The following is a 23716-nucleotide window of genomic DNA, read 5'->3' as shown; positions in this document are numbered from 1 at the left end:
AAAAATCAAAATCGGGGACTAAAATATCATTAACTTCACTGTATGATTTTTTTCTTTTTTTCATTTCTAGACTTTTAGGTTCCTCTTAATTCAGAAAAATTCTGAAGCCTAAAGCTCAGGAGAACACATCTCAACATTTTTGCGAATTCTGCTTTTGTGCAATCATCACCCTATGTAAAAGTATCCAGTAAAAACAACCATGTCACATCTTTGGTGTGTATAAAAAGCACAGGACCCATTTGAACATGAAAATGTGCCAATATCATGTAAGTGCCATCAACCAATATAAATGATCATAAATGTGTTAAGATTCTGTATTCTCTATAATTTTACTAACTAAATACTGACATGTCAACTATTGCCTTTAAAGTAAATAGGAAGAATGATGCTCCAGAAATGAAAGATACCAACTTTTATCTTCCAGTTTCAGGTAATATCACATGCCCAGGAATAAAAACCACCCAATTTTGAACCTTTTAAAAAATCTCATTTAACATCAAAGAATGATCCATAAGATTTTGAATATTTATTCCCTCCAAACTACAGGACAAGGCTAGAAACAACAGCTATGTTCCTTTGAAAGCACTGGCAGGAAGAGGGGAAGAGAAAAGGAGAAAGGGAAAAAAGGATAGGGAACACTGAAAAGCATCAAATTAAATATTCAGTAAAGGACCCGGCTAAGCCATGCGAGAGGAAAGACACTGGAAAAAACCAGGAAAAGTAGATTATTTTAGGATCCCGTTAAGGGCATCCTTGGCTTAATAAAAAGTAAGAATTCCATATGCATCCTATGCCATTTCCTTCATCTTTAGCGATGCCAAGTTTTAAAAAAAAAAAAGCTATCAAGTTGAAAGATCTCATCAAATACAAGAGGTATTGGGTGCTGTAATTAAGTAGCATGCTCTTATCTGTGGATACAGGTCCAAAAATGAAAGCAGGAATAAAAATTGCCAATTGAGCAAAGGAGTGAAATAACGACCATCTTAAAAAATGACCCTTAAGAGTAAAGAGAATGAACACATATTTGATCAAAATTATAAGAATTCAGGAATGGGAGGAAATTGGGTAGATCATAGGAGATTAGAACAGATCAGATTAACTGACATGCAAGAGGTTAATAAGCCAGCAACAGGAAAACATCACCATGAGCAACACAGACAGAGCAGGAGAGGCCACGGGCAGGTAAGTTCCAGCCTACAGGAGGCACACTATCCTGGCACAGACAGCAGTGGTGTCCAAGTTCAACATTTTATGTCTATTAGTAATTGTTCTGACAACTGTACAAAGATGCCCTCAAAGAGAAAATACTATAGCCTGACCGATTTTATTGTATCTCTTTACGAGAATACTCTAGTGGTTTTTGTTTGTTTGTTTAACTAAAATGCCCTTGGATTCATTTCCAATCCTGCAAAGGTGAACACTGAATATCAAGCTGTATTTACCTTCTTCTGGCCATATTCTTTTACCGTACAACTACATTCAAAACCATTATCCTTACAACAAATCTAAGTAGTATCAAGGAGATAACTGATAGAAATATGCAGTTTTCTATTTGATCCTAGATGCTAAAATATTTATTTTCAACAAGATGAATGAAACAAGGTATTAATAAGAATATATTCTAAGTTATTAAGGTATTTCCTAGAAAGATAGCTTCCCTTGAAAGGAAAACCTCAGCTCAATTTTAATAGTTTATCATCTAAGTGGTCGTTAACCTCTGCCCTATACCACTCTGGTCATGCCACAGGAACATGAACAGCCACAGAGCACCAGATTTCCACAAGAACTTCCACTCTTCCTGTAAAACTTACCTGACTTTAGCATTCATTCATTAGATTAGGCACAGAAATTCTGAAATGCTAAGATATTTTCAAAACATGAAAATTGAGCTCAATATTTTCAGTTTAAGTTACGACATTTCCGAAGGTGAGCAACTTGTACAGAAAGGCAGGAAAAATCAGTAGCCTTTTCACAGAAATTCTCTTGTTCTCAATAACTGTGAATTCAACCTGTTTTAATACTTACCATTCATTAGCACTGAATGGCAGATTACACATACTCTAGCTTCCTTTCTATCCATGTATAACAGTTTACATTTCAGGCTACAGCAGGAAGCACAGAAAACCTGCAGGAGAAAGAACATACTTAAGTTACTTAGCATCACAGTACAATGGAAGTAAACAAATCAATAATGACCAACACTGATTGATAGGGAACTTTATTACTACAACACTCAAAACTTCAAAGGAAAATGCAGTTAAGGAAGCTAGGCACAAGACCCAATTCAAAAGCAAGAGTGTGAGATTACATGTCTGCTAGCAATAAGGAAAGCGAAAGTGTTGGCTGAAAATAAAAATCTTAGCCAAGATCAGCAAATACACAGCAGGGGGGAAAAAATCTGAGCTGCCCTTAGGCAAAATTCCAATACACAATATCAAATAACATAGGTATTTATAGATCGCTACATCTGCTATTTCTGTGTGAAAAGGTAATATAGCAGGGTAAAATAAACAACGTTCAGGAATAACTTGTTTTTTACTACTTATGTATGGAATAATCACAATAGCTGTTTTCACTGGTTTGCTATGAAGGCCAAGAAAGATCAAAATATACAACTCAATCATAAAAATATGCACCGCCCCAGCTATAGGAAATTGGAGCAGGAAACCAAAAATTGGTCACGCCAATTTCCAGCACCTTATTTCCACCTTCCAGGGCTGGCTCATGATAATCTTCCTTCTCCCTTCCACACCAGGCAACAAGAATCTCCTTAGCTCCCTGCTAAGATTTCTTTTCTTAAGAACTCATTAGTCACTTCTTACAGATAACTTCATACAGGCAGAACGCTATTCTCAGTAGGGTAAATTCTACTAATCCAGCTTTTATGACCCAGGTGTATCCTATACCTACAAAGATGAACCAAGAAAGGAAGTCATATTAAAGAAAAAGTGAGAGAGAGCATCTATCTCCTCTCCTACCACGTATAATTCATATATCTAACTACTGTGATTGCCAATTCAGTTTTCAGAGGTTTTACATTCTCAAAGTAACTCTGTGATGTAGGAAGAACAGGGGATATATTATCATTTTCTCTCAGAAGAAACTGAGTTTGAACGGTTAAATGACTTGCTCAAGTTCACAGCAAACTGTATGAATCCTAGGCATTTTGCAGCTATTATCTTTTTTAACTTCAAAAATTCTATGAAGATACTCATTTATAATTAACAGAGTAAAAGAAACAAATGTTAAGTAGAATTGCTCAGTCATACAGCTAGTAAGTTACATAAGTCTCCAGACTGTTCTTAACCACTATGTAATACTGCCTCCAACTCATGCACCTATTTCATTTTGAGACTTGACTTTTCCTTGTCCTTAACCATGACCACATCCAGTCAGTCACTAAGTCCTGCGAGTTTTCCCTCTTAAACAGTTCTCCCCAAATCCCATCTCTTCCTCTCCATCACTAATGCTGCTGCCTTTATTCAGGCCTTTATTATCTGAGGCCTAGAAGACCATCATAATTAATTATCTGTCCTCCTAATCTTCAGATGTGTCTTTTTATTTCATTTCCTACAAATACTAAATGAGAGAACTTCCCAAGAATAATAGACTGGATAAAATATTTGTGTAATATATAATGGACAAAGAGCTAAGATCTATATAAAAAGCTTCAATAAATTAATAAAATACAAATACCTTCAAAGAAAAAGAGACAAAGAACTCATACAGATAAATTCACAGAAAGATAGTCAATAAATATATACTAAATATCACTCGTGACAAAATAAAAATTAAAAGAATGAGATTCCCCCCCCCCACTAGTACAAGCAAAAACAATTTTTTTTTAAATGATATTATCCAATGGTGGTGAGGGTAGAAAGAGAAACATTCTCTTATACCCTGCTGGTGGTAACATAAATTTGTAGGTTAATTTAACAATATCTTTAAAATTTTTAAGTGTTTATTCCCTTTGACTCAAACACAAGCAATTTATAGATCTATATACAAAAAAATTTATAGATCTGTATACAAAAAACTTTCACATGTACAGAGAAATGTATACAAAAAGTATCTCTGTACAGCTTCCAATAGTCAAAGTTGTAAACAACCCAAATGTTCATCAGTACAAAATAATTAATAAAACTGCAATATGACCATAAAATGAAATGCTGTTCAGCGTGTAAAAAAAAAAAAATGCGATAGTTCTGTATGTATCGACAGACATGAAAAAGTAAAGTAAAATAGCCAAATTGGAAAATGAGAGCTGGATAGAAATAGGGCCCTTTTCTTTCTCTCTTTATATTTTATATAACGTTTTAGGGGTTGGATTGGGATATTTTAACTTTATTTTGAGTAGAGCTTTTTCTGTATTAAAAAAAATAGAAGAAAAAAGAATATTAGTTGGTGTTACAAGTTGCACTGTCTACTCCAAATATATATGTTGAAGCCTTAACCCCCAATTCTTTAGAATGTGACCTCATTTGGAGACATGGTCTTTCCAGAAGTTAATCAAGTTAAAATGAGGTCATTAGGGTGGGCTCCTAATCCAGCACGACTCGTGACCTTAAAATAGGAAACATTTAAACACAGCACACTACAGAAGAAGACCACTATGAACAGAAAGACAGCCATCTGCAAGCCAAGGAGAAAGACGTGGAACAGATCCTTCCCTCACAGCCCTCAAAAGAAACCAACTCAACTCATCACCTCCATCTCCAACTTCTAGCCTCTGGAATTGTAACACAATACAATTTCTGTTGTTTACACCACCCACTTAGTGGTATTTTGTTACTGTAGCCCAACAAATTAACACAGCTGGGGAAATTTCAGAAGTAGAGGGTTTGTGCTTTGGAAAAATAACCACAAGAATGAAAAAAAAAAAAGATATCGTTTTTAAAAAGCAAACGGGGGTGGGGAACGTAATGCAGTTAAACAGAAGGACTCAAGAATATTCATCCTTGCCAATATCCCATGCACCTAACAATAGTGTAGAGGGACCCTTTACATTTCCAATGGGATTAGAGTAAAGCAGAGTTAGTTAGAAAAGTGAATGATTTGACAAAAGACTACCTAGAATGGTAAGGAAATGGGAGACAGGCAAGGGAGACAGCTCTGTGGGTTCACCTATGCCAGAGAACTACATGGAAATCGAATGGAATATAAACCACAAAAACAACACTGGACAGTGCATACGACTGACACAGACAGTGTACCATAATATAAAAGAGAGACCTGGAAACACCGGCCCTTGTCCTCAAAAAGACGAGGACTATGATGCAATATGACCCTCAGGTCATTAGAATTAATACTTCCATTAGTATCTAAATCTAATGGAAAAGATAAGCAGAATCTAAGAGATGTGAACCAGGGTTAATAATCCTGGATTTAAAATGACTAGATAATACTGAATTTGCCTGCCATGAGCCAGGTTAGTCAGCGCTTCTCAACAAGGGCCCTCTTGACGTTTTAGGTGGGCCAATTCTTCACTGGGCAGCACTGCCCTGTTTAACACAGGACGTTTACAGCCCTGCTCCCAGGGTACTAAATGCCAGGAGCAACCCCAGCCATTATGCCAGCCCAAAACACCCACCACATCCCCAACATCATCGAAGTACCTTCCCCAGTTCTCTGAGCTAGACACTCAGAGTCAAACAGTAAAGTTGCTTTGGGAAAAAGAAAAAAGGATTATATACGAGTATTTGTACACATAAACTTATTATGCTGCTAAAATCTCATACCGTGTACCTTTATTATTACAACTAACACAATCCATTGCAAATCTACTGCATTTATTTAACTTATTCTCCATTTTCCCAAACTAGAATATAAACTCTGTGGAGCAATGGACTCAAGTATTTTAGTACTGATATTGCAGTGCCTGAAATAAAATAGGTACATGATAAATGTTTACTGCTTCCTTGATTAGTAAAATTATTGCACAAATGACTATCTGAATTGAGAAACAAACATTAACATGCATTTATCTGGGAAGGGCTATATTCAACACGGCCAAATTCACAACTTGAATGATGACAAATACATTTTAAGCAGTTTATTAATAGTGACCTCAAGTTTTATAAGCCAAATGGTAATGAACGACTTTCAATGACAGGATCTGTATGACCTAACTGAAAGAGACAAATTATGATGATTTATAATACATATGCTATACAATGTTCCAGCTAAGTAAATGTTCCATTTGTGTGTTTACATGTAATTTCGTTTAATGTAGCACTTTGGAGTTCCAATCTCAACTTTATAATTCACTAGCCAAATGACTTTAAGGGAATAATTTAAACTCTGTGAGCCTCAGTATTTTCTCATTTGTAAAACTGAAATGTTAATATTCTCCTCAGAAGGTTTTTATGAGTATTAAGTGAGGTAATACATGTAAAATATAGCACATAATATAAATGTCTGATGGTGCCCTTCTTACCGTTTCCTTTCCTTTTCAAATTTCCCACTCATGGCTTTCCACATAACAAATCCTACTGCCAAATTTATGAACAAGCTTTACACTCAAGTACCATTTGTGCCTATTTATATACCCCTTACAGTGTAAATAACACTTATTCCTTTGCAATTCTTAAAAATTCAAATCATCAAATGCTCACTTATTTCTTTCCAAATTGGAAAGTGGAAAAAATGATGTCTCAGGTCTTCAAAAAGACCTGAAATTATGACAAAAATAACTGTCTTGCAAAAACAAAAAATAGGGAAGTGCTTGTGACTCACCAATATCTAGCTTGTCACAAATGTCCTTGACAGTAACAACCTGTAAAAATTCTGAAGTGCAGGAGAGTATTTTATTTACCCTTGCTTAATTAGAAAATACCAAAATCAATGCAGTAAGAGCTAAAGCATTTCAGATTCCAACCTTGCCTCTGTCTAAACACTTGTTCCATCTTTACTGTTATTAACTGAAAACAATAATTATCAGAGTCGCTTTAAGAATACATCACAGGAATGGCTACAAAGGATCTCTAATTTAACCTTTCAACTTTATTTCCAAGTCAGGCTATACAAACAGAAACATACAATACCAGAATTTTAAGAAAACGACATGCAATATAAAACTTTAAACTTGTTGAAAATAATCACTCATTTCCTTTAATGTACTATGAATTAATTTTTTATATATCCTGGCATTACCTTGTAAATAACACATTTACATTGCATTGTAGTTTTATTGCAGCGTGAGTTAAAAACTGATAATTTGTAAAAGGCAAGCAATTAAAACATATCCCCATTTTCATCATCATATTCTGGCCATTCTTCATTTTTTAAACTTTTTATTAGAGAAATTGAAAATCACATCTTAAAGTAGACATAACAGCATAATAAACCCCCAAGTGCCCATTACCGAGGTGAAACAATTCTCAAAGCCAATTCTTCCCTAATTAATCATTTTGAAATAAATCTCAGATATCATTTCATCTTTAAATATTTCAGTATATATCTCTGAAACACAGGGACTACTTTAATACAACAATACCACTGATACACCAAACAAATTTAACAATTTCTTAATATCAAATATCCAAGCAGAGTTAACATTTTTAATAGTCATACATATTTTTAATAGACTGTTTTTAGAGCAGTTTTGAGTTCACAAAAAAATTAAGCAGAAGGTATAGAAATTTCCAATATGCCCCTGTCCCACACATGCCTAACTTCTACCATTATCACCATCACTCACCAGAGTAGTACATTTGTTACAATCAATGAACCTACATTGACCCATCATTATCACTAAAAGTCAATAATTTATATTAGGGTTCACTCTTGGTGTTGTACATTCTATGGGTTTGGACAAATGTATAATGGCATGTATGTACCATTATAGTACTACGTGTATACAGAGTAGTTTCACTGCCCTAAAAATCTTTTGTGCTCCATCTAGTCATTCATCCTTTCCTCTTCACTAACCTCTGTAATCACAAATCTTTTTTACTATCTCCATAGTTTTGCCTTTTCCAGAATATTGTAGTTGAAATCATATACAGTATGCAGTCTTTTCAAATTGGTTTCCTTTACTCATACAAAGAACAACAAAGTTGGAAGATTCTCATTTCATGGTTTCCAAAGTTACAGTAATCAAAACAGCATAATATTAGCATAAACGCAGACACAAAGAACAGTAGAATAAAACAGAGAGCCCAGAAATAAACTTTCACACGTATGCAGTCAAATGATTTTTGACATGAGTGCCAAGACAATTCCATGAAGAACAGTTTTTTCAACAAATGGTGCTGGGAAAACTAGTTATATGTTCACATTCAAAATAATGAAATTGAACTCTTACGCCATATACAAAAATTAACTCAAAGTGGTCAAAGACCTAAATGTAAGTGCTAAAACTATAAAACTCTTAGAAGAAAACACAAGGGGAAAGTATCATGACATTTGGTTTGGTAACGATTGCTTGGATATGACACAAAAAGCACAGGCAACAAAAGAAAAAAACAGGTAAATTGAACTTCATTAAAATTTAAAACTTTGGTATATCAAAGGGCATTATCAATAGAGTAAAAAGGCAACTTATGGAACGGGACAAAACATTTGTAAATCAGATACCTGATAGGCAATTGATATATAGAATATATAAAAAATTCTGCAACTCAACAACAAAAATACTTATAAAGACACTACAGTCAATTTTCAATAATAATATAATTAAAATAAGTTACCATTTAAGGATAATCCACTACATACAGTTCTTGGTAATATATGTATTACTTCTAATGCTTGTAATTCATTCATTCAACAGATTTTTATCATATATAATTATGCAAGTTAACTATGATCACCTTTATTTCACAGATGGTTCAAGTACCTTGCCCAAGATCATGAAGAAGCTAGTAAATGGCTGTGAGGTTATTCTGAACCTAGGGTTTGTTGAGAAATACTGATTTCTTCTACTCTTTACAAGGAATGCTCTTAATACCACCTTTCAACCAATTTTCAGTGTACTTCTCTGCTTTCCAAGGAGAACAACAAGTGGCTATGTTTTAACATCAGAGAACAAAACAAACCTTGAGAAAATTGATTGGTAAAATTATAAACCAACAGATTATCTTAATGAGCTTTTATTTTAGGGTCTTATGAAGGTCATTCTGTATTCATTACCAAAATTCTCAAATGTTAAACAAACTAACTGTACCTCAAGTTATTAAAAAGTAAATTGCAACTAAGTTAACATATACCTTTATTTAAAATAAGAAATTGCCATCTAATAAAACAAATACCATTTTATAACTTTCTTTTTGAAATAAGTATAAAATGTCCTTTGAAAACATGGTACCTATGCAAACATAAATGCTCTCATAAATGCTAAGAAAATAACATAAAAATTACCATTAAAACCATTGTTTTATTTTTATCCTCTCAACTATATTTACAGAAAAAGATCATGAGTTATACAGCAAAAAAAAACAAAACACCCTGGTTGGTTACTAGTTCCACCATCTCAGTTTCTTCAACTGTAAAACAGGTATAATATCACCTTTCGCATAGGTTTACTAGGAAGATTAAATTAGATGATTAACAAATTACAGAGTACATACTAAGCAAACTTTAGCTCCCTTCTGTTTCCCTCTTAGCTGGCTGCTCAGTAACTCTCTGGTTATAGTCCAGGAATTGCTAGAGAGGTAGCCCTTACTAAGGACCTCAATTTCATCACTCCCTTATTCTGTTTTTTTTCTCAAACGACTGTATATAGCTTTGGAGTGTGTTTTGACTATAGAAGTCAGAGCCTGAGTTTGAATCCTAACTCCACTTATTGGCTGTGTGATTTGAACAAGTTACTTAATCTTTTTAGTCTATTTTATCACTTCATAAAATGTGGATTATAACACTATGAGGCGTGATCAGAAAATATGATGAATGTTGCTGCCAAGTGCCATCCAATGGAAAGGTAGGGATTTTCAACACAGGAAGTGGTGTGTTGAACCTTAGTAACAGTGTGTGACAAGTTTCAACTTGTTCCATGCAGACAGTCGGGTGTGAGCTACGGTTGAGAGAAGGTGTGTTTTAAAGTGTGCCATAAAGCATCGTCCATCATGACAACGCTACGCTCTGTGTCACACATCGCTTCTATGGCAATTTCTGCCAAATAAAAACATTATGGTGTGTCCTCATCTACCTTATTCACCGGATCTGGCACTGAGCAACTTCTGGCTCTTCCCCAAACTCAAAATGATTCAGGACATCAAGATAGCCACAAGTGCAACTAAAGACACTCACGAAAGAGGACTTCCAGAACTGCTTCAGAAAGTGGCAAGAATGATGGGATAAGTATGTTCGAAGCAAGGGGGAGTGTTTTGAGGGGGATTACTGGCAATGTGTCTTTTACTGTAACAAATTTTTAATTTAAACATTCACTGTATTTTTTTTATCATACCTCACAGGGTGTTAGGTATATTAAATTATATAAGTATCACTTAGAAAGGTGCCTGGCGCATAGTAAACACTCAGTAAGTATAGGTATTTCCTTCTCCTCACCATCCCCACCACCACCATCATCACCTACCTGCTTCCCACTGGGAAGCATCTGCAGCTTTGTAATTGTTTTGTTACTTATTTCATGTATTTAAGTTTTGTCATCTATAGAAACATGGGCAGTAAATTTTAATAGGGTAGCCATTTTACCTTTTTTTGCATTTCTTTGATTAACAACAGAACACTAAGCAATAAGTAAATGCTCGCTGAATCAATGAATGAACAAATAAATGGAAATGGATGGACAGATGACAGCATAGACTGGCCCTATAGAGCTTTTCTTGCTTCTCCAATCCAAATTGCTCGTATTGCAAAGATAATTTAAGAAGCTCACAATGTCTCTAAAGACAAATACTGACCCTATTTTATGAAGTCAGAACTGTACTAGTATAAACTGACTGAAAGGTCAATACCAAGCCTCACAGGGCTATCAAAATTTCTATTTTCTACTAGGCTTTATTTCCCACTTCAAGGTAACTAACTATCCCTCTCGCCTTTCAAAAAGTTTCATCATCTATCCCTATTTCACCTTTCTCAATATTTATATTTTCCATATGAAGTATGAGCCATGGAAATGTAAATTTCTTCACGCTCTCACCACTACATCCATGAACCTATCTCTATCTGTCCCCACCTTCTATTCCTTCCCCATTGAAGACCAAACCCTCAACATGTGCATAGATCCTATCCCTCTGGTCTTCTCAAGGATTTTTCTCTTCCTTTAATCAATCCCTCTTTTCCCCTAAAACAACTTGTCTAAAGAATAATTCATGACATTACACAATTGCAATAGTAAATATTTCCCATCCTTAAAAGAAATTCATCCAAAACCACCAGCCTCATCTAATAATTGCTCCAAATTTTTTGTTCTCCATCATGGCAAAACTTCTTGAAAAAGCCATCTCCATTTCCTCACTTCTTATCCCATTTTCAACCTATTCCCCATTTTTTACATTCTGGCTTCTGTATCCACAGCGCTACCAAGTGTGCTTTTATCAATGACGCTGACGCAGCCAAGTCCAAGTCCCTTTCCTTTCCACATCTTATTGACCATCAGCATTTTACGTAGGTGACAACCCCTCTCCTTTGATAGACTACATTCTTTTGACTTCCACAATACTTTATTTTCTTGGTTTTCTGTCTACGTCTCTGGCCACTCCTTCTCAGTCACTTGTATTGGGTCTTCCTCCTCCTCTTGACCTCAGTGGCTCTGCCCTGGACCCCTTCTCTTCCCTCTGTACACCCTTCCCGAGGTGAGCTCAAGCGTTCCCATGGCTTCCCACTGTGCTCCTCACATGACCTGTAAAGCCCAATGTGACCTATTCCTGACTTTCTCTCCGAGCTCTTGTTATGTGACTCTTCCCTTACTCGCAATGCTTTAACCATACTGGATTCCTTTCAGTTTCTTGAACAGGTGCTTTCCTACCTAAGAGGCACAAAAGCAAACATAAGTTAGTAGGACGATATTAAACTAAATAGCTTCTGCACAGAAAAGGAAACCATCAACAAAATGGAAAGGCAACTTACAAAACAGAAGAAGATATTTGCAAATCATATGCATATCTGATAAGGGGTTAATATCAAAAATAGATAAAGAATACATACAACTCAACAGCAAAAAACAACAAAAAACTAAACAAATAATCCAATTAAAAAATGGGCAGAGGGTCTGAAGAGACATTTTCCCAAAAAATATACACACATGGCCAACAGGTACATGAAAAGGTGCTCAACATCACTAATCATCAGAGAAATACAAATCAAAACCACAATGAGATATCACTGCACATCTGTTAGAATGATTATTATCAAAAACAGGTAACAACTGCTGGTGAGGAGGATGTGAAAAGAACCCATGTGCACTGTTGGTAGATTGTAAATTAATACAGCCACAATAAAAACAACATAGAGGCTCCTTGAAACATTAAAACTAGAACTACCATATGACCGCTCAGCAATTCCACTTCTGGGTACTTATCCAAAAAACAAAACAAATCATCTCAAAGAGATATACGCACCCCCATATTCATTGCAGCATTACTTAAAAAAAACCACAGTAGTCAAGATATGGAAACTGAAGTGTCCACTGATGGATGAATGGATAAATAAAATGTGGTATGTGTGTATATATGTATATATGTGTATGTATGTGTATATATGTGTAGAGAGAGGACGCCAAAAAATGTATACACATTTTAAGAAAGGAAAAAAACTGTATTAAAATTGTAATAATACTCAATATATACCAATAACAAAAGATGAATACAAGTCATGTGTATAGTTTTTTGACACCCCCAGTGTGTGTGTGTGTGTGTGTGTGTGTGTGTGTGTCTTTCAATCTTAAGAGAGTCTCTTGTAGGCAACATATGAAAGGGTCTTGCTTTCTTATCTATCCAGCTACCCTATATTTTTTGATTGGAGCATTTACTACATTTACATTTAAAGTAATTGTAGATAGATATGTAGTTACTGCCATTTTATTATTCATATTTTTTATTTTTCTTCTTAAAAAGTCCCTTTAACATTTCTTGTAAAACTGATTTGATGGTGATGAACTCCGTTAGCTTTTTCTTGTCTGGGAAACTCTTTATTTGCCCTTCAACTCTAAATGATAGCTTTGCTGGGTAGAGTAATCTTGGTGTAGCTCCTTGCTTGTCAGCACTTTGAATATTTTGTGCCAATCCCTTCTGGTTTGCAATGTCTGTTGAGAAATCAACAGTCTTATGGGAGGTCCCTTGTAGGTAACTAACTGCTTTTCTCTTCCTTCTTTTAAGATTCTTTGTCTTTAACCTTTGCCATTTTAATTATGATGAGTCTTGGTGGGGGTCTCTTTGGGTTCATCTTCTTTGGGACTCTGTACTTCCTGGACTTGTATGTCTATTTCCTTTGCCAGGTAAGGGAAGTTTCCCGTCTTTCTTTCTTCAAATAGGTTTTCAATTCCTTGTTTTCTCTCTTCTCCTTCTGGTAACCCTATGATGTGAATGTTGGTATGTTTGATGTTGTCTCAGAGGCCCCTTAAGCTATCCTCATTTTGGGGGATTCCTTTTTCTTTTTGCTATTCTGATTTGGGTGTTTTCTCCTACCTTATCTTCCAAATAACTAATTCAATCCTCTGCTTCATCTATTCTACCGTTGATTATCTGTATTCTTCATTTCAGTTATTGTATTCTTTATTTCTGACTGGTTCGTTGTTTTCTATCTCCATTTTTATGTTTCCTAGCTCTTTGTTGAAGTTCCCCCTGAGATTATTGAGCATCTTTATAACCAGTGTTTTGAACTGTGCATCTGGTAGATTACGTGTCTCCATTTTGTTTAGTTCTTTTTCTGGAGCTTTGTTCTGTTCTTTCATTTGAGATGTGTTTCTTTGTCTCTCTATTTTGGCTGCCTCCCTGTGTTTGTTTCTATGTATTAAGTAGAACTGTTATGTCTCCTGGTCTTAATAGAGTGACCTGATGCAGTAGGTGTCCTGTGGGGCCTAGTAGTGCAGTCTTTCTGGTCACCTGAGCCAGGTGTTATAGGTGTGTCCCTTGTGTGGGTTGTGTGTGCTCTCCTACTGTAGTTGAGCTTTGGTTGCTGTTTGCACATCAATGAGAGGGACTGACCCTTTGGTTGACTGGTTGTGAGGACTGGCCATGACTACAATGGAGGAATTGTGGAGCAGGGGCTGACCCTACAGAGAAGGATTCACTTTAGCAGAGTGGGATTAACTCTGGTGCCTGCCAAGTCCAACATTTAAGTGTGTTGTCTGTGGAGTGGCCCTGCCACAGGTTCAGCTGCAGTCTGTGCCCTGCCGAGGGCCACCTGGAAGAAACCAAGCCTCAAACAGAGGCTGGCTGCCACTGGTGCTGGGCTTGGGGCTGCTTAGCAAGAGGTATGGAGCACATCTGAGGCCTGCTGCTACTTGTTCAGGGTTTGTGAACTTTTGAGAGATTTTAGGAAAGATCGAAACTATTTGTATAGTAAAGCCACTGGAAGCGGCTTATTTGGGCCCACAAGTTGGGTGAGGCGTGGTCTCAGGAAATCATCAGGGTAGGGAGGAGGGGGCGGGACAGTGTCAGCTAGGTTGACAGAGACTCAGATATGGTGCCCACCTAAGTCTGCACACTAGGGTGGAAAAATGACTCAACAAAGGAACAATGTCTTCTGCCAGCACTTCTGTCTGGAAGTAAGCTGCCCCCTCGAGCCCTCACCCTGCAGCCAGACAATTCAGTTCCTCCCCATATGTCCCTGGTGCCTTTCAAGCTGCTGTCCCAGTGCTGGAGCTCAGAGGAAGTGAGTCTGTCAGCAAGTAAGTCCGTGCACAGGCCCTTTAAGAGGAATGCCTGAGACTCCAGCATCCCTCCATCTAACTCAGCCACAATCTCCACTGGTTTTCACAACCAGAAGTTGTGATGACTTCTATTCCTGGCGGTGGGAAGCCTGATGTGAGGCAGGGACTCCTTATTCCTCAGGGGGGGTCTCCACAACCAAAATATCCAGCTATCCCTCCCAATTTTTAACTGCCACACTCGGATGTGGGACCAGTCTGTTCCACATCTCTGCCCCTCCTAACAGTCTCGAGGTGGCTTCTTCTGTATATCTTTAGTTACGGAACTTCTGTTCAGCTAGACTTCAGGTGATCCTCAAGGGTGGTTGTACTGTAGTTTAGCTGTGATTCTGATGTGGTCATGACAGGAGGCAAGCACAGTGTTTACCTACTCCACCTTCCTGACTGGAAAAATCCTGTCTCTAATATAACGTTATGTATCAATTATATCTCAATTAAAAAATAAAAGACATAGACAAACCTTAAATAAATATTTTAAATGAAAGAAGCCAGTCTAAAAAAGTTACATACTGTATGATCCCAACTATAAGACATTCTGGAAAAGGAAAAACTACAGGGACAGTAAAAATATACGTGGTTACCAGGGATTCAGTGGGAGAAAAGGAGGGATTCATAGGTGGGACACAAGAAATTTTTTGGGTACTGTAACTATTCTTCTATGTGATACTATAATAGGATACATAACATGTATTTATCAAAACCCATACAATTGTACAACACAAAGAGTGAACTCTACCATAAACTATAGTATATATCTCTTTTATACAATTTTAGTTAATAACCATGTATTAATACTGATTCATCAATTTTAACAAATGTACCACACTAGTGCAAGATGCTAATAATGGGGTCAACCGGAGGAGGGGTGGTATTCATGAACTCTGTTTTTTCTGCTCTAAAAATAGTCTATTAATTTTTTTAAGTGTATATGTCTAAGGACTTAGAGATATGTGGAAGTAGACAGAAGGTTGCCATCTTTCAATATACGAGTATAAATATTATTTTGTTTAAAAAAATAATAATACCAGGATTCTTCATCCCATATCTAATTATTCTCAATTTAAAATTTGAACAATTATTTTTAATATATTTTAATAAGCTGGCTCTAGCACTTTCAAGCTGTGACCTTGGACATACTTCTTGCCCTCTCTGAGCCTCAAATTCTTGATCTGTCAAAAAGGAAAAATTAACAACCCATTCTACAAGGCTATGATGAAGACTAAAGGAGAATGAACATGAAACACACATAACTGGCTCTTAATACACTGTATTATAATTTGTTGTGGGGTGATCTGTTTGTTTACTCAGATCAGTGGTTCACAATTTTCATTTTAGGATTTTTGAAAAACTCCAGGAAATCCACATACTTCTCTTCCCACTCACTGAAATCAATGCCCTTGATTATAAATTCCATGAAGTCATACATCCCAACTTATGTATCCCTGAATCTCCACTACCTAGTCCAGAATCCTACACTTGTTAAAGAGAATTTACCTATAGATATTAAGTAGAGAAATTCCTAAATATGTTTACTTTCTACTAGAATGGAACAAACTAAATTTCTTTTTTCAACAGTAAACATTATTTAACAAAATTACACTGCTTGGGGTATTTTTCTAGCTACATTCCCAGTATAATTCAATACCTAGAAAAAATATGCCTATGATTATAAGCCCCTTTTTTATGAGAAGCTCAAGGATTTTTACAAACATTATCTCATTAATCTTTAGAACACCCCTAAAGTAACTGGAGATGAAAAGGGAAAAAAAGATGGAATATAAATCTATAACCCATATGAATTCATAAATTTCACAAATTCCACCAGCAAAATTCCATTTAATTTTTTAATTTAGGTGTATTTTGCCACCATTTTCTTTCTGAATCCACCTAAGTTATCTATTTACTCAATACATCTGGATATGCTGGTCTGGAGCAAGAGTTTTTATTATTTCCCTACGAAAGCAAAACTTTCGGAAAGCATTATATACTATAAGCAAAACTAGGACAACATAAAAATGATGGCTCTAAATCCCCTAATAGAAAACTGACTGTTCAGGCTACTAGCCAATCATAGGTTTACTTCAGACTGAAAAATATTAGGAATTAGAAATCTTATTTTCTTCAAGTTTTAATGCTCAGGGACTAACAGCCCAGTCACAGCTTTAACTTCTTTCTGCTCCCCATCACTTGGCTATTTTGTGCTAGGATAGTGGCCCTTGCTGATTTGCACCCAGGAACCGTTCTCCCCCTTTTCCTTCTTAACAGAATTCCAGGCAACACTGGGCTCACTCAGACTGGGGATGAATCATAATTGATCTTAGCCAGTCTGGCAATCCTGTTACGCTTTGTCAGTGATTGGTCTAATACTGGACCTGTGGTCTAAAACTGGCCAATAAATTGAAAAAAACTAGTAGGGATCCTTTCCTCCCTGGTGAGGGGACGGCAAGAAGAATAAACTCTTTCACTCCCCAACAGTTTCTTTGCACTTAGGAAGATGTCAGTTGGGACTTGATTCTTAGAGCTGTGCCACTATCTTGAGACCATGAGGGGAAGACCAAAGAACTTCAGTGATTCTGACAGCACCTACAGACAACTAAGTCTGTATTTTATCTTCAGGCTTCTTGTTATGTGAAATAAATGTTATTTTTGTCTAAGTCATACAATCAGATACTCTGTTCCTTGAAGTTGAAAACGTCCTAATTAATACAGACAGACCAATAATCAGGCAAGAAGGGAAGCAGATACTGAGCACTTACTATTACATCTATAAATCTCATTTAACCTTCACAATAGCCCAATATATATAAATATCTTTTGTTGTTTTTATAAAAAACTAAGGCTTACTAAAGTGATATTGTTAATAATAACAAAGCTAAATTTTGAATCAAGACCTGACACCAAACCTCACTTTCTTTTTAGAGATACATAGTCCATTTTCCTCCTTGTTTACAGCTCTTGTTAAAAAACAAAACAAAAATCTAGTAAGTGGATGTTCCTAGATAACAGAATTTAGGGAGCACTAAGGAATATCAATTGTTATAACATTGTCACAAAAATTTATAGCCTTCAACTCTATTTTGTATCAAAAGCATCTGGGGGTAAAAGACAAAAATGTGTGTATAAAAAGTTCCAGAATGTCTAGTACAATGGCAAAAATCCTACAGTAAAAATTGCAGTGGATTCAATGTATAATATTGAATTTCCCACAAATTAAAAAATATGAAGTCAATCACAAACATTTCTTAAATTGAAAGATTAACTTCCTTATTTCAAACTATTCTATTAACCAAGTATCTATCCATACAGAAACCACAAAGTTAACACTTCCTCAATTTTCATCTGTTCATGAAAACTGATGCAGCTTAAATCTTGGCAACCAAAAAATTTATATGAACACTAAGAATCATGGAAGTCAATTTTTGTTTAACACTAGAACTGGGAGTTCAAAAGCTATTTATAATGTCAACTCAACCAGAAGTATGTTCACCTTATATTGCCTTCATTAATTTCTAATTGAGCATTACAAAATGGGCATGCCAGATTTCTGAGCTAATACACACAACTTACCTTCCCACATGCTCTGCAATGATGCCTCCTTTTGGTGAATGTAAACCTTGCTTCACATTTCATGCAATTTGGAGCCTGAGAATCTGGTACCCATACTGGAGCCACCTCACCCAGAGTGGTAAATGGCTTTCTGGCAGAAATTCCAAACTGACCAGCTCTAAGATCATTATCTGGGCTATCTGGAGCTAATACAAGGCACGGTCTACTGGATATCCCAGATTCATAACTTTCTAAATGTTCCCCATTTGTATCAGCAATAGAGATGTTTCCCAAAGAGGCATTGCATACATTGGTTGCTGAGTTTTCCCCTAATTTTGCTTTCCCAAGAACATCATTTTTGTTTTTAATATTATTTCCATTATTTGCAGGAAGGTCATTTTGTAAATGGTCCGATAATGGCTTTGGAATTTGAAGTTTAAGATTAGAAGGTTGCTTGGGTCTTGCACCACCAAAAGGAACACTGATAGATTGCAGGTTTGCTACTATCTTGGGTGAAGATTGCCCAAGCACTGATGGAACTTGGCTAGAGAAATTGTGTAAATAATTTTTCTTCATTACGTCACCATTGCTGTTTACAAGTAGTCCACTCCCTTCTGTGGCTTCATTTCCTTTCTGTTCATAAATATTTGAGTAGCATTCTGACTTGCTCTCCTCTATTTCCTTTTCTTCTGTTACTGAATCTTCTTTGGAGGGTAAAGTCTTTGGAACAAAACAAACAACTGGGCTCTGCATTCCATAGGAATCACAACAATTAGATGGAGCACTTGCTGCTGGTGTATCCATAACAGTGGAGAAATCACATCCATCACTTTCATTCCTGCAAGTTCCATTTAAATCTAGACCTGCTTCTGCCACTCTATCACACTCTCCTCCACTATCATTGTAAGTGTCCTCAGGCTGCTTCATTTGCAGAAACTTTTCATTTTCTTTATTTACTTGGCTGTCATTCATCTCATTTAGTTTAGTCAATTTCCAATTAATTATCTCCTGAGATTCAGAGAAATGCTCTGTCATATTAAGAAGCTCTGGAGTGCCAAGAATTTCTTCATGTTCACAACCTTCATTTTCATCAGCTCTAACTTCACTGGAAACAAGGCAATCTGAAAACTGTTCACAGTTATCATCCCTTCCAGACCCGTTATGCATGTCTGGTTTGAGAAACAAAGGTAAACCAGACCGGATGGGTTCTTCAGTTGTTATCTCCTCTGCTGGCTCCTTCTTCACCAAAATCCCCTCACTCAAATGGGAAAAGGAGTTTAGACTCCCTAGATCTAGATCTGTCCTAGGAGAGCTGGTTTTGCCAGTGAGAACCTCATCTGGTATGTAGTTCTCTTGGTTTTTAACAGCAGAATCTTCATCTGTTCCCTGGGATGAGATTACTGAATCGACTGTTAAACTTGTAATCGCAGACATGGAGGGATCTCTGCCTATGTTTTCATCATCCTTTAATTGTGAAGAGGAACAGACACTGGCTAGATTATCAGCTGGAGTAGTACATATATGTTTAACAGAATCTCCCTCTGCATTTGTTCTATTCAACGGGTCCATTTGTTTCTCTGAGTTCATATCTTTTTCAGTGGACCCATTTATATTGAAACTAAATTGATCAGTTTGTCTGTTTTCATTATCCAGTGAACAGCTAAAAGCATCCATGAGGGACGGACTATTACAATTATTACAATCCTGCAAATCGTTTTGTAATGTCCTTTTATCACAGTTATGCATGACGGCTACAACAAGAACATTCTTCTCATCTGGCAGACAAGCTAGGTTTCCACATTTCTTCTCTCCCACTTCAACAGTACTGCACTGATCATCTTGATTACAGTTCCTCTTAATTAACTGATCTTCGGCAACAGCATTTTCATCAATCCACATTGTGTTAACCTCTGGATTCAAAGTACAATCCTGCCCATTAGCACAATGGTCCTCTCCCTCTGTGGTCAGAGGAGCTGAAGGAGCCAGGGAGAAGACTTTCAGTTGTGGCTGCGACTCATTAGAAACTGCAGGTTCATTCACACTGGCCAATGCAGGGTTAAATGACAGTCGGTGAGAGGGGGGATCTAGAATCTTATTCCACTTTGTCTCGAACAAAAGAGGAGAAACTGTTTCATCTGAAAAAAATAAATACAGTAAGTTTGCCAGTAACACTGGAAAAGCTAGGACTAAATTAATCAACTACATTTGCAAATATATTCTGAAAATAAAATATTCCTAGGGTAACTAAAAATAGAATATTCCTAGGATATGAAGTTTCTAATTCTTAGCTAAAAATAAGAAAATATATTGAAGACTGTTCCCTCTTTATATGTCACTGAAAGGTAATATCACAGAACATTCCAAACAACAAAAGAATTCTACCTCAATCTAGTAACATAATTAAAGCGGCCCACAGGCTATACTTGGGGGTGGGGAGGGGCACCAGTAACGAGGAAGGCACAACACAGGGAGGGGACTAATCTAAGGTGAGAAAAATCAGAACAGTGATGAAGACGTAGTAATTGAGTGGGGAGGAAAGCAAATAAATTTTCTGTGGAGACAGAATGTTCTATAATCTGTATCATGGCTGGGATGTGGGTTACCTGGATCTATCTCTTTCTTAAAACTGTACAGTTAAGATCTATACATTTTAATGTATGTAAGTTTTATCTTAAAAACTTAAAAAAAACAATGAAGCAGGGAGTAAGGAGCAGTTGAAGATATAGATGAAACAAAAACAGTAGTATGTCAACCACTGTTGAAGCTGGGTAATGGATACACTAGAGTTACTATTGTTTCCTTTGTATATATTTGAAATTTGTCCATAATAATAAGTTAAAAAAAGTTTGCTGTAGTATGTGAAATTCTGCTCCTAACCATGTCACAACGTATTAATTAGTTTCATATTTACATTATCGAGGATATTTGGCAGAAAGTATTCATTTACCTTATTAAATCAACCTACTTATATTCTATCAATAAGCATAATTTCATGTTTTTGTTTACTTTTTAACAAATCATAACTATGATAGCTATTTTCCCAAGTTATAGCGTATGTGTATATTTAATTAGAGAAATAAGAAATAATGCACTTACCACCTCTCCTGCTTTCTTCCTTCAGTAAATCTAATAATCATAGTCTTAAAATTATGCAGATATATTGTCCCCTCAGTAGTAACATTAATCTTTTTTTTAACATTAATCTTTAATGCACCCTTAGCACCTTGTTCATATCTTTATTAAAACATTTACTACACTGTAATGCAATGGCTTATTTACCCGAGTTTTTCAGGCAGAAACCATTTTTTTTCCACCAATGTGTAAGTCCTCACTTTGCATAGTGCCTGGTATATAGTAGGTGCACAATAAATATATTGTGAGTCTCTACCATAGTAAAAGCATTGGGCTGGAAGAACATGGAGATTAAATGATAGCTTTGACCTCAAAGAAGTTCATGATCTAGTTGGGAAAATAAGAAATGGATACAATAGACATGAATATCTAATTGGCAATACAGGATAGCATAAGTATTTTAAACTATTATATAGTAGTAAAAAATAAATTCAGAGGAGAAAGGTATTTTACAGGCTGAGGCGAGGAGAGAGGAGGAAATGGGTGCGGCTTCAAAGACAATTTGATCCAAGTTTGGAAAAGAAAGCATTTATAAGAGGGGAAAAGGAAAAGTATAGTCCCAAACACAACTATCTCAGAGAGCAATAAGCAAATCAGTTTGGGTTTAAAAAAGAATTTGTGTAAGTAGTAAAAAGAAGCTAGAAAGGGTAGAATATAAAGGCTATAAAACATCAGATTGTGTGGAGAATGGCTTAGTTACCTGAAGTGTTAAATCCTGAGTTTACCAAATCTGGGATGGCAGAGAATTGAGATTTAGTAACATGTGCTTCTTTTAAAAAAAGAAATATTTCCACACTGGTACATGGAAATAAAGAAGGAAATACTGCTTCTTATCAGAATATTTAATAATTTTCAAACAGAAATGATCAGGTATTAAAAATGTCATTTTTCAACCATCTACCACCTGGCATCCATTATCATCTCACATGTGGTATATTTTTCATTTAAAGGAGGAAATGAACACGAGATAAGAAATCACTTTATTTAAAATATACTTGGAGAGGTTATCAGGCTAGAAGTAGTAGTTTTAATGCAACTGATACTGAGATTTAAAAAAAATAGTTCAAAACAAATAAACAACATAGTTACGAACAAGAAGCTTGCTTCTGAAATTCTTCTAAAGGAGTGATTTTTATAAGCAAATGTCATATTTTCAAACTAAAATGACAATTTTTAGTGATTCAACAAAAATGTATTGAAAATCAACTATATACAAAGTACCCTACTAGAATCTACAAGAAGTCACAAAGAGATTGATGTAATTAACTAATAGCTTTATTACAATCAGTGGTATTCTAGAAGTACAGTATTCACATGATTTGGTGTAGCACCTGTGTAGATGTCTCATGACAAATAACTGTGATACCCAGAGGGACAAACCAAAGAAAGGACTGAGAAAATACTTGTACAAAGGATTCAAACTGAGAGGATAACATACTTTCCACCTTGTTATGTATAAAGCTCACCTACATCCAATAAAATCCCAAATGATTAGGTTTCACATAACCTAGGGTTATGGGTTAGCTATGAGTCATCAATGGTAAAATACAAGAAGAGCAGACCCTCCCAGGCATCCTTCCTCTCCCTTTTCCTTCAACCCAGTAATTTCACATTCTCTGTAAGGCTTGTTCTATCACAGACCTAAAGCAACAAAATCAAAACTAATCTCTCTTCCCAACTGTTATCAAACAACAACCTGAATGATTCGATATAGGAAAGCTTTGGAAGCCATTATTAAAATCATGGATTTTAGATAGAAATATATCATTTTGTAAAGTTGTTACGTGCCATTTCCTGTTAGAAACAGAGAACAGCAGGGAAGGCAGGGAAGGTGAAAGATAGAGATTTAATTATGGCTTATCCATTCAAATCATACTGAGGAGGGAATTTAAGGAAAAGGTTTCCGTAAATGAAGTGAATCTGCAGCAGACATTTTTCAGACTGAGCCTTAAGAATGTATAATTTAATTAACCAACTTGGCAGTTACTTAAAAATGTAAATCTTTTAAAATTAGGTTTAAAATATATCTTTATTGGTCAATCAATACTCAACAAGCTGTTTTCTTAGTTTAGGAAATACAATCACACATTTTAAAGCTTTTCTTAACCATAAATTGGTTTTATATACAGTAGAGGAGAGCTCAGGCGCTAGTACCATACTGACTGGATTCTAATCCTGCCACTTCTTAGCAAAGCACTTTTGAGGGTGTTG

At 35.9% G+C, this 23716-nt stretch overlaps 1 protein-coding gene across 3 annotated transcripts in view; it reads right to left on the bottom strand.

Annotated features, from left to right (window-relative positions):
* ZFYVE9 (zinc finger FYVE-type containing 9) overlaps positions 1–23716 on the bottom strand; it is a 133090-nt gene that overhangs the window by 65617 nt on the left and 43757 nt on the right. For all 3 annotated transcript variants that reach the window (XM_033115834.1, XM_033115833.1, XM_033115832.1), the window contains 2 exons: positions 18395–20508; positions 2026–2125 (listed from right to left, as the gene is read on the bottom strand). In XM_033115834.1, the coding sequence (XP_032971725.1) occupies positions 2026–2125; positions 18395–20508 (2214 nt within the window). The remainder of the gene's footprint in view (positions 1–2025; positions 2126–18394; positions 20509–23716) is intronic.

This window comes from Rhinolophus ferrumequinum, chromosome 9 (genome assembly GCF_004115265.2).
Source record: "Rhinolophus ferrumequinum isolate MPI-CBG mRhiFer1 chromosome 9, mRhiFer1_v1.p, whole genome shotgun sequence".
In the NCBI taxonomy this organism is placed as follows: Eukaryota; Metazoa; Chordata; class Mammalia; order Chiroptera; family Rhinolophidae; genus Rhinolophus; species Rhinolophus ferrumequinum.
This window is presented reverse-complemented; position numbering and strand designations above follow the sequence as displayed.